This window comes from Alternaria novae-zelandiae (assembly GCF_023758075.1).
Source record: "Alternaria novae-zelandiae strain BMP 2774 chromosome Unknown scaffold_16, whole genome shotgun sequence".
Classification (NCBI taxonomy): Eukaryota; Fungi; Ascomycota; class Dothideomycetes; order Pleosporales; family Pleosporaceae; genus Alternaria; species Alternaria novae-zelandiae.
Window position 1 is genome coordinate 725,491 of NW_026056976.1, and position 11,955 is coordinate 737,445.

Here is an 11,955-nt window from a genome sequence, read left to right on the forward strand (position 1 = left end):
CAAGCATTCGCCGTGCCAACTCTGCCGCAAAGGATGCATAGCAACAGCTCATTCACGAACGTGTTGCATCTACAGCGAAATGCTTTGTCCTTGTAATATGGGTATTCAGACAAGTAATATACACACCTGCACACATGCCATAGTATAAGCCCCACTCACCGTATTCTTACAAAAGTATATATACATCACTCCCTGCACCTGGTGTGACTCGCACGTCCTTGCCACGTTCTATAGCATGCAATTCACACGAGCCACTCGCATCTCCAACCTTCAGTGCGCATTCGTCTACTCCCATCTCGTCTCTTTCTTCAACGGCTTTTCCCAATCCTTGATGTGGTCTGAGATGACCTTCGCAGCCTGTTCCGCCGTGAAGTTGCGCCCGATGGCTTCGACAAAATCGCCTTCTGGGTCTGGTAGATCTGTTAGCCTATGTACGTGCAACCTGATGACAGCAAGACAACATACCCATCAAATAGAAGTAGATACTGTGATCAACCAGGTAGTCTTGGCCAGGCTTGACGTCCTTGGGGGTGCTGAAGTACACGCGATACGCTTTACATGTATCCTTGATCTCCTCGTGGGTGCCTGTCAAGCCGATGAAGTCAGGATGGAACTCTGCCAGGTATTCCTTGAGCACCTTGGGGTTGTCGCGTGCAGGATCGCATGTGATCATGACGGGGAGGATGACGTTTCCGCATTCGGCGACGACTTTGTCGTACATGAGAGCCATTTTGTCGAGCTCGTCGGGGCAGATGTCGGGACAGTGAGTGAAACCAAAGTAGACCTACGACACTGTTGTTAGTGTAAATGCTCACACTAGGGCGAGGGCGATGTCGTACGAGAGAGTATTTGCCTAGCATATCCTCGTTGCTGAATGGCTGGCCGTTGTGGTCTTGGAGCTGGAATGGACCGCCTACTTTAGGCTTTCCGATACCCTTTGTTTGCTCGGCGATTCGCTTTCTTGCCATGCGCTCTTTCTCGTATGTGAAGTAGGCCCATAATCCTCCACCTGCTGCGACGAAGAGGATGGCTGCTGTGAGATTGAATGGCTATGAAGCGTTAGCCTTTGATCGGGCGTCTAAGTACTCCCATCTGGTACATAGCTCCTTGGATATCGAAACGTACCCCGCCCTTGTTCCTGGCCCGGATCTGATCTATTGTCTTGAGCTTGCTCCGTGGTGTCGATTGCGAAAAACCCCTTGTGTGTCCTTGGCAGCTACTTGCAGCGTTCCTTGGTCCAATGCGCGTTGTCTGTAATTCCCTCCGACACGTTGCGTTGCCCGCTGATGGTTTCCGCGACGATGCGACCGGACTCGATGTGCTAAAGGCGAATGTTCGATGCGGAACGCGCGCCGCTCGTGGACCTGAAATACTCCTCACAGCCGTGGCCATGCATTTCATTGGTGCAGCCATTGGGGTGTTGATATTGGAGACTGTATGACGCCGTGGTGTTGCGAAATGGTGCTGCGGCAGACTTTCGATGATTTGGGATGCGAACTGGCGCGCTCGGGCCAACCTCGAATGACATGTTGCTCCTTCGTACATCCAAGGTACATCACGTCACCACGAAAGTCCAGATGGACATCCATAAGCGGAGGTCCTAACGATTACTTGAGCCAGGGGTCACGTCAAAAAACAAGAGGGCGCCTTTGGAAGAAGTGTAGCAGAGAACTGGTGGGATGTTTATTTGATACCGATAGCTTTGAGAAGCTCCTCTTTCTGCGTTGCCCCAATGGCTCCTTCTGTTTCGACGCCCTTGACGACATGGCTCATGGTCTCCATCTCTCTGACGCCGGCACCATGTGCAAAGTGCCAGAGCTCTGCTTCTTCATACCGTACCTGGAACGCTTGCCAGTTCTGTGCTTTTAGCGTGTTGACATGCTCTGTGACAGCTACGGAGGGGCCGGAGTAGACAAGCAAGCCAGGATATCCAGGCTTGGTGAGCCCAGACACGGGTGGCACTGAAGACGGAGGTGAGAGTGCAAGTTTGCGTTTGTTGGTATTGAGAAGGTGGTGCAGCCATACAATGACTGTCTTGGAGGTGTCTAGACTCTGGTCGGCCCCTGCGGTCGAGCCGCTGTGTGATTCAGCAGGAGCAGAATCGAGCATGTGCCGAAAGGCAGCGAGGATGGCATCGAGGGCCTCTTCGCCTTAGGCCAGCCTAAGCCCTGTAACAGCATCTCTAATGCGCGTCCGCAGGTTGTGCTTGGCTGCGTTAGTCGCAGAGATGATGTCGGGCGACCCTAATACCGGATACGACTTAGGCAAGCGAAGAAGGAGCGAGGCACGATCATCTTCGGAGAAGCTTAATTCCCGTAACTTAGGATGATAGTGCGTCTAGTAGGGATACATAGCATCTAGCAGCAGCAGCTTAGTTTCGAGGCGGGCGGCAGCGTCGTCTGCTATAGTAGATGCAGGCGGGTTGCCTGTGTTTGCAGGATCTACATGAGGGCCGGCGTGTGGGAGGCTGGACGGGCGCTGGTGGCTACAGTGAAACCAAAACCAAAGAGCTTTCCCGATGCGGCTAGGAGCAGACGCGGAACGTCCGCGCTCCAACCACCTGGGCACCCAGAGACACAGGCAAACCATCCATCTGCCCTCCGCACCGCCAGCCCAGAGCCTCACCCGCATGCCCTGCCCTCCTCCCGCCAACATCACGACCCGTCACGTGCAGCCAGCACCCACGGACGCCCTACGCCTGCGCCTGTGTGCGGAATGAGCAGCGGCCCCAGCGACGATGAAGGCTGCTCCGCTCCTGGTGTCCTGGCACAACGAGAACGCGCCCATCTACTCGGCGCACTTTGAGCCCCACGGCAAGGGACGCCTGGCGACAGCGGGCGGCGACAACAACGTGCGGGTGCGGCAGCCCCTCCCCGCGAGCAGCATGGACTTGCGCTGACCTGTACAACAGCTCTGGAGCGTCGAGGCGCACGGCGAGGAGCGCACCGTCACCTACCTGTCGACTCTGGCCAAGCACACGCAGGCCGTCAACGTGGTGCGATGGTGTCCACGGGGTACGCCTCCGGCCCACGTGCAAGAGAGAGCAGCAACTGACGTGCCCTAGGCGAGATGCTCGCGAGCGCCGGCGACGACGGCAACGTGCTGCTCTGGGTCCCCGCCGAGAAGCAAGCGGCGCACAACTTGGACGAGGGCCTCGAAGACAAGGAGACGTGGCGAGTCAAGGCCATGTGCAGGTCCATAGGCTCCGAGATCTACGACCTGGCCTGGTCCCCTGACGGCGTCTTCTTCATCACAGGCAGCATGGACAACATTGCCCGCATCTACAACGCTCACACTGGTACGCCCCGTGCCCAGCCACCACGTCCCCGATAGCTGCTCAATCGTGTCTAGGAAGCATCGTGCGGCAGATTGCCGAGCACAACCACTACGTCCAGGGCGTTGCCTGGGACCCCATGAACGAGTACATTGCAACCCAGTCGTCGGACCGCTCCGTCCACATCTACACCCTGAAGAACAAGGACGGCCACTTCTCGCTGGCCCAGCACAGCAAGGTCACCAAGATGGACCTGCCCGCCCGCCGCGTCTCTTCCAACAGCCCGGCGCCCCCAGACTTCGGCAGCCGCGCCTTTGCCGCTGATGCTGCCATGGCAATCGGCTCGCCCGTGCCGTCGATGCCCGGCACGCCCCAGTCGCTGGCCCTGCCCACGATGCATCCGCCGCCGACCTCGCACAGCCGTCGTTCGTCCTTCGGCTCCTCTCCATCCATGCGCCGCTCCGCCTCGCCCGCTCCGTCCATGCCCCTGCCCGCCGTCATGCCAAACTCCCCCAGCATTGGCACCATGGGCACCATGGGCCTCCGCAACGCGCCCCTCTACTTCAACGAGACCCTGACCTCCTTCTTCCGACGTCTAACATTTGCCCCGGACGGCAGCTTGTTGTTCACGCCGGCAGGCCAATACAAGGCCGTGCATGCGTCCGTTGCTGAAGCCAAGCAGACCGACGACATCACGAATACAGTCTACATATATACCCGGGCCGGCCTTAACAAGCCACCCGTCGCCTATCTGCCCGGCCACAAGAAGCCCTCGGTCGCCGTCCGTTGCTCGCCCGTCTACTATACCCTGCGCCAGTCTGCCCCACCCACCAGGCACATCACCATCGATACTTCGAATATGGACGATGAGATTCCTTCTCTGCCTGATCCAGTCATGCCCTCCAAGCCCCCTACCTCGCATTCATCCATGGACCCCCCGCCCATCACGAGTGCGCCTTCTCCCTCGCCTAGCCTATCAGCGCCGTCGCCCAAGCCCGCCGATGGCGAAGCATCCGCTCAATCCGGCCTGCCCCCCGGGCCTCCGTCTGCCTTTACACTGCCTTATCGCATGATGTATGCTGTCGCAACACAAGACGCTATCCACATCTACGATACGCAGCAACAGAAGCCCCTATGCATCGTCAGCAACTTGCACTTTGCTACCTTTACAGACATCACCTGGTACGTGCCGAGGCCCGCTTTGACTCCCAGTTCACTTACCATTCAATAGGTCAAATGACGGCTCCATGCTGCTGATGACCTCGTCGGATGGCTTTTGCTCATCCATCACATTTGCTCCTGGCGAACTCGGCGACAAGTACACGGGTCCTTTAGCTGTTCATAGCCGACCACAGCAGACACCTGCTGCCATCAACACCACGGGGGGGCACACATCAAACAACTCTACCCCGACTCCTACACCAACAAACGGAACCATGCCAGGCACCACAACGGCTACTGCACCACCAATGCAGAGGCAACCCTCTGCAGGCTTCCCGGCCTCTCCGAGCTCTTTTGTTCCCGCAAGGCCTGGAAGTCCCACAAGAAGCAATTCAGTATCCAGTATTGCTACTGCTTCATCCTTTGCGCCCGGTGCAGGTGACCAAAGCAACATGAACGCCCCAACGCCGGCTATGTCATCAGTGCCTAGTATTGCTGCTGCCAATTCTGGACCTGTACCGATGTGGACACCGCCTCTGACCCCAGCTCACGGCCAGGGCACGACGCACAGTGCAAGTAGCTCGGTCAGCGGGGTGGCAAGCACTGCCCATGTTGGGCGAAGAGAAAGCGAAATGAGCGAGTCAGACCGCGACGATGCATCTTCGACTTCCAAGAAACGAGATTTGTATGCTATGCCGGAAGTTGATGCAGATGCGCGAGAGAGTAAGCGACGAAGGATTACACCAACACCGGTCACGATGGTCGCGGAAGGCGACAGTGCTATTGCCAGCACCGAAGAGAGTACTCCGACACAAACACCCGGGCAGTAGGAACTATTACATGGGATCCTCTTGTTTCCGATGCATTTCATCATTGTGTACATCTTGTCTTCAGCAAGGCGTTTAGGATACCAGGGCTATATTTACGGCGATATCATGTACAGATTCCTTTTTTTCCTTGCTAATGCTGTAATAGTGGGGCGCCATCACGATTATACCAAAATTCCCACTGCGCGAAGGCGCATGTAGTCGTACTCCACAATACAGAGCATAGTCAAGTCAAATACATATACATTGCAGATGGAAAGACCTGAACTCATCTCCCTAGGTGGCCCAGTTGGTATTGCAGATTTACGCCACTGAGGCCATCTCCGTGCTCAGAGACGTTGCGCGCAACTCGAGAATGGTCGACTGCCGATTCGACGGAACGTTCTTGTGCTCGTTCGCACCTTCCCACGTTGGTATCGCCCGTATCACAACCCAAGGATTTCCAAGAGCGATCGCCTCAGCTTATACCCCTGTCACGAACAGCCGATTATGATGCCGACCAATCAAAGCGTAGCTACGAGCTGACAAGCGCATTCCTTGGGTTGTTGCCATTGGTGCAGCCGTTCGGACCAGGCGAACAACGTGGTGAGTTCGGACGTTGCATTGGGCACAGCATCGGAATAGTCTTGTCCTTCGCTGCAAGTGCCAGCAAGATACATGGATCTACCTTACACTCGGTGCCCCTCTATTTGGCCTTTCTCTTTCTTCCCAGTCGTCGCGTGCACCTCTCACATTTGCAAAGAGTTGGAAACTTTGTACAGTGCATTCGGAGATTGAGGTGTGGTATAGTAAGATGGACGATCAGAGCAAAGTTCACGACGGGAAAGTGCAAGAGCACGAGCACGATGTTGAACACCAGCACGCCTGCGGTGAAACGAGTAGCTTGGGTAAAGACGACATCTTACAACTCGAGCACACTGATCCTGTGCTAAATGTCAAAATGCATCTGGTTAACAATGCGATCGATGAGGTAAGCTTGTTGAGAGAAGACTCTTGTGGGTGTGTACTGATTACAGTCCCCAGATCGGTTTCACGACGTATCAATGGAAGGTACTTGATGTGTCTCTGACATCTTAGAGCATTTCTAATAAGGCTTAGCTCTTTGTCCTGAATGGTTTTGGCTACGCCGTTGACTCCCTCATCCTACTCATTCAGTCCGTCATCGCCGCGCAAGCCGCCCTTGAGTTCAAGCCTTCCTACCGAAACGGCCTGACCATCGCTGCTTACGTCGGAATGCTCACGGGAGCCTTATTCTGGGGCTTATCGGCCGATATCATCGGCCGAAAGACAGCGTTTAACGTTAGTTTGCTGATTTGCTCGATCTTTGCAATTGTGGCTGGAGCAAGCCCAAATTGGGAAGTCTTGGGCTTGTTCGTATGTTTGAGTGCTTTTGGCGCCGGAGGGAATTTGGTGTTGGATACGGCAGTGTTCTTGGAGTATCTGCCTAGCTATAGGCAGTGGATGCTTACGCTCATGGCAGCTTGGTGGGGTATATATATCCCCAATCTTCCGTTGTTTTCTTCTCCGAGGGATGGCATCTATAAGCCTAAGTACTAACACTCTGACTAGGCATTGGTCAGCTCGTAGCTGGCTTTTTTGCCTGGGCCTTCCTTCCAAATTTTAGCTGCGCAGACCCATCCCTCGATCCCACGGCAGGCCCCTGTACAAAGTCTAACAACCAAGGTTGGCGCTACGTATGGTACGCTTCTGGATCCTTGGTTTTTGTAATGTCTATTCTCCGCATCACCATCATCCGTCTCAAGGAGACTCCCAAATTCCTCGTCAGCGAAGGTAAAGACGCCGAGTGCGTCGAAACCCTCCACTTCATTGCCACCAAATACAATCGACCGTGTAGTCTCACCGTCACCCAGATGCAAGACTGTGGCACCGTAGATCGTATCGCTGCACGTGGAAATCAGAGTAAATGGGGCTTGGGAGAGATCAATATGCACCTCCGCGGCCTGTATTCCACGAAGCGAATAGGTATTAGCACATCGTTGATCTGGCTCTCGTGGACGTTGATAGGCCTCGCCTACCCCCGTAAGTGTCTCTGTGCGAACTGCATGTGAGCCATACGCTGACTTTGTACACCTTCGTTTAGTCTACAATGTCTTCCTCCCCGCCTACCTCTCCTCTCGCGGTGCCGCCTTCGGTGAACCATCACCCTACATCACTTGGCGCAACTACACCCTTGTGAACTTTAGCGGCATTTGGGGACCTGTGCTAGCGGGCTACATGTGTCATACGCGCCTTGGTCGTAAGTATACCATGGTTATTGGAGCATTGGTCACCATGGCTTTCTTCTTCGCGTACACGCAGGTCAGGACTGCTGTTCAGAATGTGGCGTTCACATGCATCATCAACTTCTGTTTAAATATCTACTATGGCACGCTGTACGCTTATACGCCGGAGGTGCTGCCTAGTGCGCACAGAGGTACCGGCAACGGGATCGCGATTGCCTGGAACAGGGTTATGGGAATCTTGAGTGCCGTTATTGCGACGGTCGCTGATGTAAGTCTGCTCTTCACTGAACCTGTCATGTTTGAGATGACTCCGAATGGCTGGGTTCGCGCTGACTGGCGGCAAAGACGGGAACCGCTGTCCCGATATATATTTGCGCCGCGTTGTACATCCTCATGGCAGGCATTGCGGCGATTTTTCCATTTGAGCCCTATGGCCGGAGAAGTTCATGAGGTCTGCAGTCGAGGTTCCATCAACTCTGCTCTATACATGGACTCTTGATGCAAGAATACAGGTGGACTTGTTTCAGTAAGCTCTCTCGATATCCGCCTGGTCCTCAGTTTATTCATGCAGGTGCAGTAAGTAGTCCAAATTGGACGCCACCTTTTTTCCGGACGACTCATGCTGCGCATTCCAGGCTGCAAACATCTTCATCTCATTGTAGCACGACATTGGTTCATACTCGAGGTTTCATCAAAAGCCGACGTCTATTGTGATATGAATGCACTATCTATGTCAAAAAGCTCGTTGTGCAGCAGGCTAAGTGACTTTCTCAGCATCGCCCTTTGTGCGGGTTGAGAGAAGAGCAATAGTCTCTGCAACAGACGGGAAATCAAGCAGTTCCTCAATACTTGTAGCAAATCCCCGCTTGGAGTATTCACAAGCAAGAGCGGCAGCAGCAATGCTGTTGCCCCATATTTCGTAGAACGGAGTTTGGTGTGTGAAACCAGGAGACGACCTGAAGTCTGATCCCAACACCGACTCCCAAGCTGAACAAACTACTTCCTCCAAGATCTTTGTATCTTCTGTCCCAGGCCTTGATGCCTGCTTCCTAGCTTGACGGGGGCTGACCAGGTTGTGCTGGAATGCAGCCAGATCGAATTGAGCAAGGATGTCTGACAGTTTCTGTTCCAATAAATGAGGCAGCTGTTCGTAAGTTTGAACGAAGCCGCTCAACACCGCTTTAACCCGATCTTCCGAGAAAGCCTGTTGCGAGTATCTTAGTTCGACTTCTAGCTTGTTGTCGCGAGCAGATGTTTGTAGCCATAGGTCGGCTTTGTCATGCTCCGGTTCGTACACATCGAATGCGCACCCGCCAAGTTCTGGAAATGGCTGCTCGATCGACCCGAAGCTGAGATGGTTCACGACTGTCGAGAATCGTGTCCATCGAGGCCAATTGGTGCACTTCTCTATGATGTGATGGTGTCCAATATGGCCATGCTGCAGCGACTTCAGATAGTTGCTTTGAGTCGCATCGAGAAGCGAAGAAGCTTTTGCGGTTGAAACGACATCCGTGCGCAAAGGTATGACGTTCATGCATGGGCCGAGGATATCCGATACGTTGGGCATCATCATGTGTCTTCCAGAAATGATGCACCCGAATACGACAGAGTCCTGACCCGTAAGCTTCGACAGCACGATCGACCATGAGGCAAGAACAGCGGTTGCGCTCGTGTAACCCGAAGTCTTCAGATCTACCAAGGGAACGGAAATCTTGACGGCGCCGTTGATAGGGCAGTCCACGCTAGGGCGAGTGTGAGCACGAACTTCGCTCATCGAGCTATTGGCCAGAGCTGTCTTCCAGAACGTCTCAGAATTCCTGCTTGCTAAGACTGCTTCTGCGCAGAAGTCGGTGAAAGGAATGACTTCCAATGGTCTGTCAAAATACAAAGCCTCGAGCGAGCGCCACAATGTGTCGAGACTGAGCGCGTCGTACTGGGCGTGGGAGATTCGAAGGACCAGTTGCGCTGTGCTAGTCGTGGCATCATGTACAAGGGTAAAAGCTACCAAAGTATCGCCGAGTTGACGGTGTCGTTTCATATCCTGCTGAATGATCTCCTTAACAAGCCCGTCCATATTCTGACTGTCACTAGACTGCTCCACAGTGAACCGGAAGGGGAAAGCCTTGGCCTTGAGAACGACCTGGAAAGTTTGTCTTGCTTTCACTACGAACACCGTCCGTAGGAGGGCGTGTCGATTTATGAGCTGTTGACAAGCGCGTTGCAACCTTCCAACATCCAGTGTTTTGGGGAACTTGAAGATCATGTAGTCATGCCAGCCATGTGACTTGAGCAGACCCTGCCCGACACACCAGGCCTGCCAGTCCGTCGCCAGAGCAACAGCGTCGACATCATCTTGTGAGATCTCCGGTGCGACTGTCTCTATCGTGTGCGCTGTATATTCACCGCCTAGCGTAGTCGACTGAGCGCATACCTCGAACCTTGCCGATGTACTCATAGCCTGGAGAGTTCGATTCACCAGGATATCTTCGATTGACAGAATGACCTGCTCTTTCCGTGCTTGTGCGATGAGCTTGATACAGTGCAAGGAATCTCCTCCAAGATGGAAGAAATCGTCCTGCAAACCGATGTACTCTACAGGAAGGCCGAGCACTGAGGCCCATAGACGTTGCATCGTTCGCTCCTGCAATGTCACTGGCGCAGACTTGCTTAGAGCGCCAACATGCTTCACCAGATCAACCAACGACATCCTGGCAGCCTGACTCCGCAGTAGCTTTCGATCGAGTTTGCCAGACGGGTTTAACGGCCGTTCTTTGAGTTCCACAAATCCGCGCGGTATCATGTGATCCGGAAGACTGTCCGCCAATCTCTCTCTCAACTGCCTGACTTCGTGAGAGAAGTCTGTTGCAAGCCCGTGTATGAAAGCGACGAGCATTGGCCCAGTTCCGGTTGTCGGTTCGACTATCTCCGCTGCGACCGTCACACCCGATGGGAGGCTGTCCAACAACAACTTCTCCACCTCTCCCAACTCAAAGCGTTGCCCATGTAACTTGACACGCGTATCTTTCCTTCCCACAATCTGCACAACGCCATCTTCGATATACTTTGCCAAATCTCCCGTTCGAAACATCACTCTGGGTCTCATCTCCCCCCTCACTTTCGCCCATGCAGGTGGCCCGTCGATAAATGCCTTCGTATTAGCTTCCGGATCGTTGCGGTATCCCTGGAATAGCGCTGGTCCCTCAAAAAGAAGTTCCCCCGTTTCCCCGATCGGCGCTAGTGTATTCGCATCGTCTTGGTCAACGATCCATGCGCAACCCGTCATAAACTGGCGAGCTTTACATTTCTTCCCGCTGACATCGATGGCGTTCGCAATACCCACGCCCTCCGTCATGCCAATCGCCTCCACAAGCGACACCCGCGGCGCCCAAATATCGATGAGTCGCTGAGTTACGGGCTCACCCCCTACGGTCAAAAACTGCAAGCAATCCACTTCCTCTGGCTTCAGCAGGTTCAGCAGCGTTGGTGTAAGGAAGGTCCGAGTGATTTTCTTCCTGGTGATGAAGTTCGCTATACCGCCCATGCGCTCTCGCTCTGGTGGTAGGATCAATAGACCCCCGTTACAAAGCGTCTTCAAAGTCGTGACAATGCTCGCAGCAAAAGCCTGGGAGGCGAAGTTGAGAACGCGGCTACTAGCTGCGTAACCATGACCATGGATAACATTAGAGACCGCACTGCTTTGCGTATGTTGAACCACTTTAGGTAGTCCCGTCGATCCTGATGTGAAACACACATAAGCGAGATCATTCGGAAGGCCGACTGGCAGGTCTATCACTCCGATCATCCCACTCTCGGAATCGCTGCTGCAAAGTTCTGGCACATTGATGACCACCTTGCTGACAACTTCGCGCGGAAACCTCTCGTTGAACTTTTCTTCGGCAAGCATTACTCGAGGACTTATAGTGGCCAGGCACGCATGTAACCGCTCCGTTGGGTTGCCAGGGTCCAGCGTCGTGTACGCCATCCCCGCCTTCGACACAGCCATCATACAGACAACTAGCCAGATGGATTTGTCGAAACAGATCGGGATGATTTCACCGGCAGTGGCTTCATCGAGTATAGTATGAAGATGTTGGGCTAAACGCGTAGAGTAGTCTTCCAATTGCGTGTATGTGAGTGTACCGTCTGGTGCGTCCACCGCAGGCGCGTCAGGGGAGCAGCTGACTTGCTTGGTGAAGACTTGGGTGATAGTCAAGTGAGGAGTTGGCGGAAGTGAAGCGTTCCAAGACCATATCTGATCTTCTTCTTCTCGGGTGATCTTCGTTCTGCCTTTCGGGGACATGTTGCTCGTTTCGGAGATTATGGCTGTGCTCATTTCTGAAGGCCGGAGGATGGATAACAATGGTGGATTGGACGTCGGCGTGACCATGAGACGTAGTGGGCCATAAGCTACCTTTTGAGACTTTCTTGTAGCGTACTAGCTGCATGTGTC

At 54.0% G+C, this 11,955-nt stretch overlaps 4 protein-coding genes across 4 annotated transcripts; 1 reads left to right on the top strand and 3 right to left on the bottom strand.

The window, feature by feature from the left end:
* Positions 1–285: 285 nt before the first annotated feature.
* J4E88_007732 (uncharacterized protein) lies at positions 286–1,092 on the bottom strand (the record flags this gene model as incomplete). Its single annotated transcript, XM_049401347.1, has 4 exons — positions 286–419; positions 466–784; positions 840–1,049; positions 1,087–1,092. 4 exons carry the CDS (start codon positions 1,090–1,092, stop codon positions 286–288), a joined length of 669 nt encoding a protein of 222 aa, XP_049253031.1.
* Positions 1,093–1,683: 591 nt separating this feature from the next.
* J4E88_007733 (uncharacterized protein) lies at positions 1,684–2,109 on the bottom strand (the record flags this gene model as incomplete). The annotated part of the gene is made up of 1 exon (XM_049401348.1): positions 1,684–2,109. The coding sequence occupies one exon, from the start codon at positions 2,107–2,109 to the stop codon at positions 1,684–1,686; it is 426 nt and encodes a 141-aa protein (XP_049253032.1).
* A 628-nt stretch (positions 2,110–2,737) lies between these two features.
* J4E88_007734 (uncharacterized protein) lies at positions 2,738–5,265 on the top strand (the record flags this gene model as incomplete). The annotated part of the gene is made up of 5 exons (XM_049401349.1): positions 2,738–2,857; positions 2,912–3,014; positions 3,065–3,298; positions 3,352–4,456; positions 4,506–5,265. The coding sequence occupies 5 exons, from the start codon at positions 2,738–2,740 to the stop codon at positions 5,263–5,265; spliced, it is 2,322 nt and encodes a 773-aa protein (XP_049253033.1).
* A 2,997-nt stretch (positions 5,266–8,262) lies between these two features.
* Positions 8,263–11,892, bottom strand: J4E88_007735 (NRPS; the record flags this gene model as incomplete). The annotated part of the gene is made up of 1 exon (XM_049401350.1): positions 8,263–11,892. The coding sequence occupies one exon, from the start codon at positions 11,890–11,892 to the stop codon at positions 8,263–8,265; it is 3,630 nt and encodes a 1,209-aa protein (XP_049253034.1).
* Between the last annotated feature and the right edge of the window lie 63 nt (positions 11,893–11,955).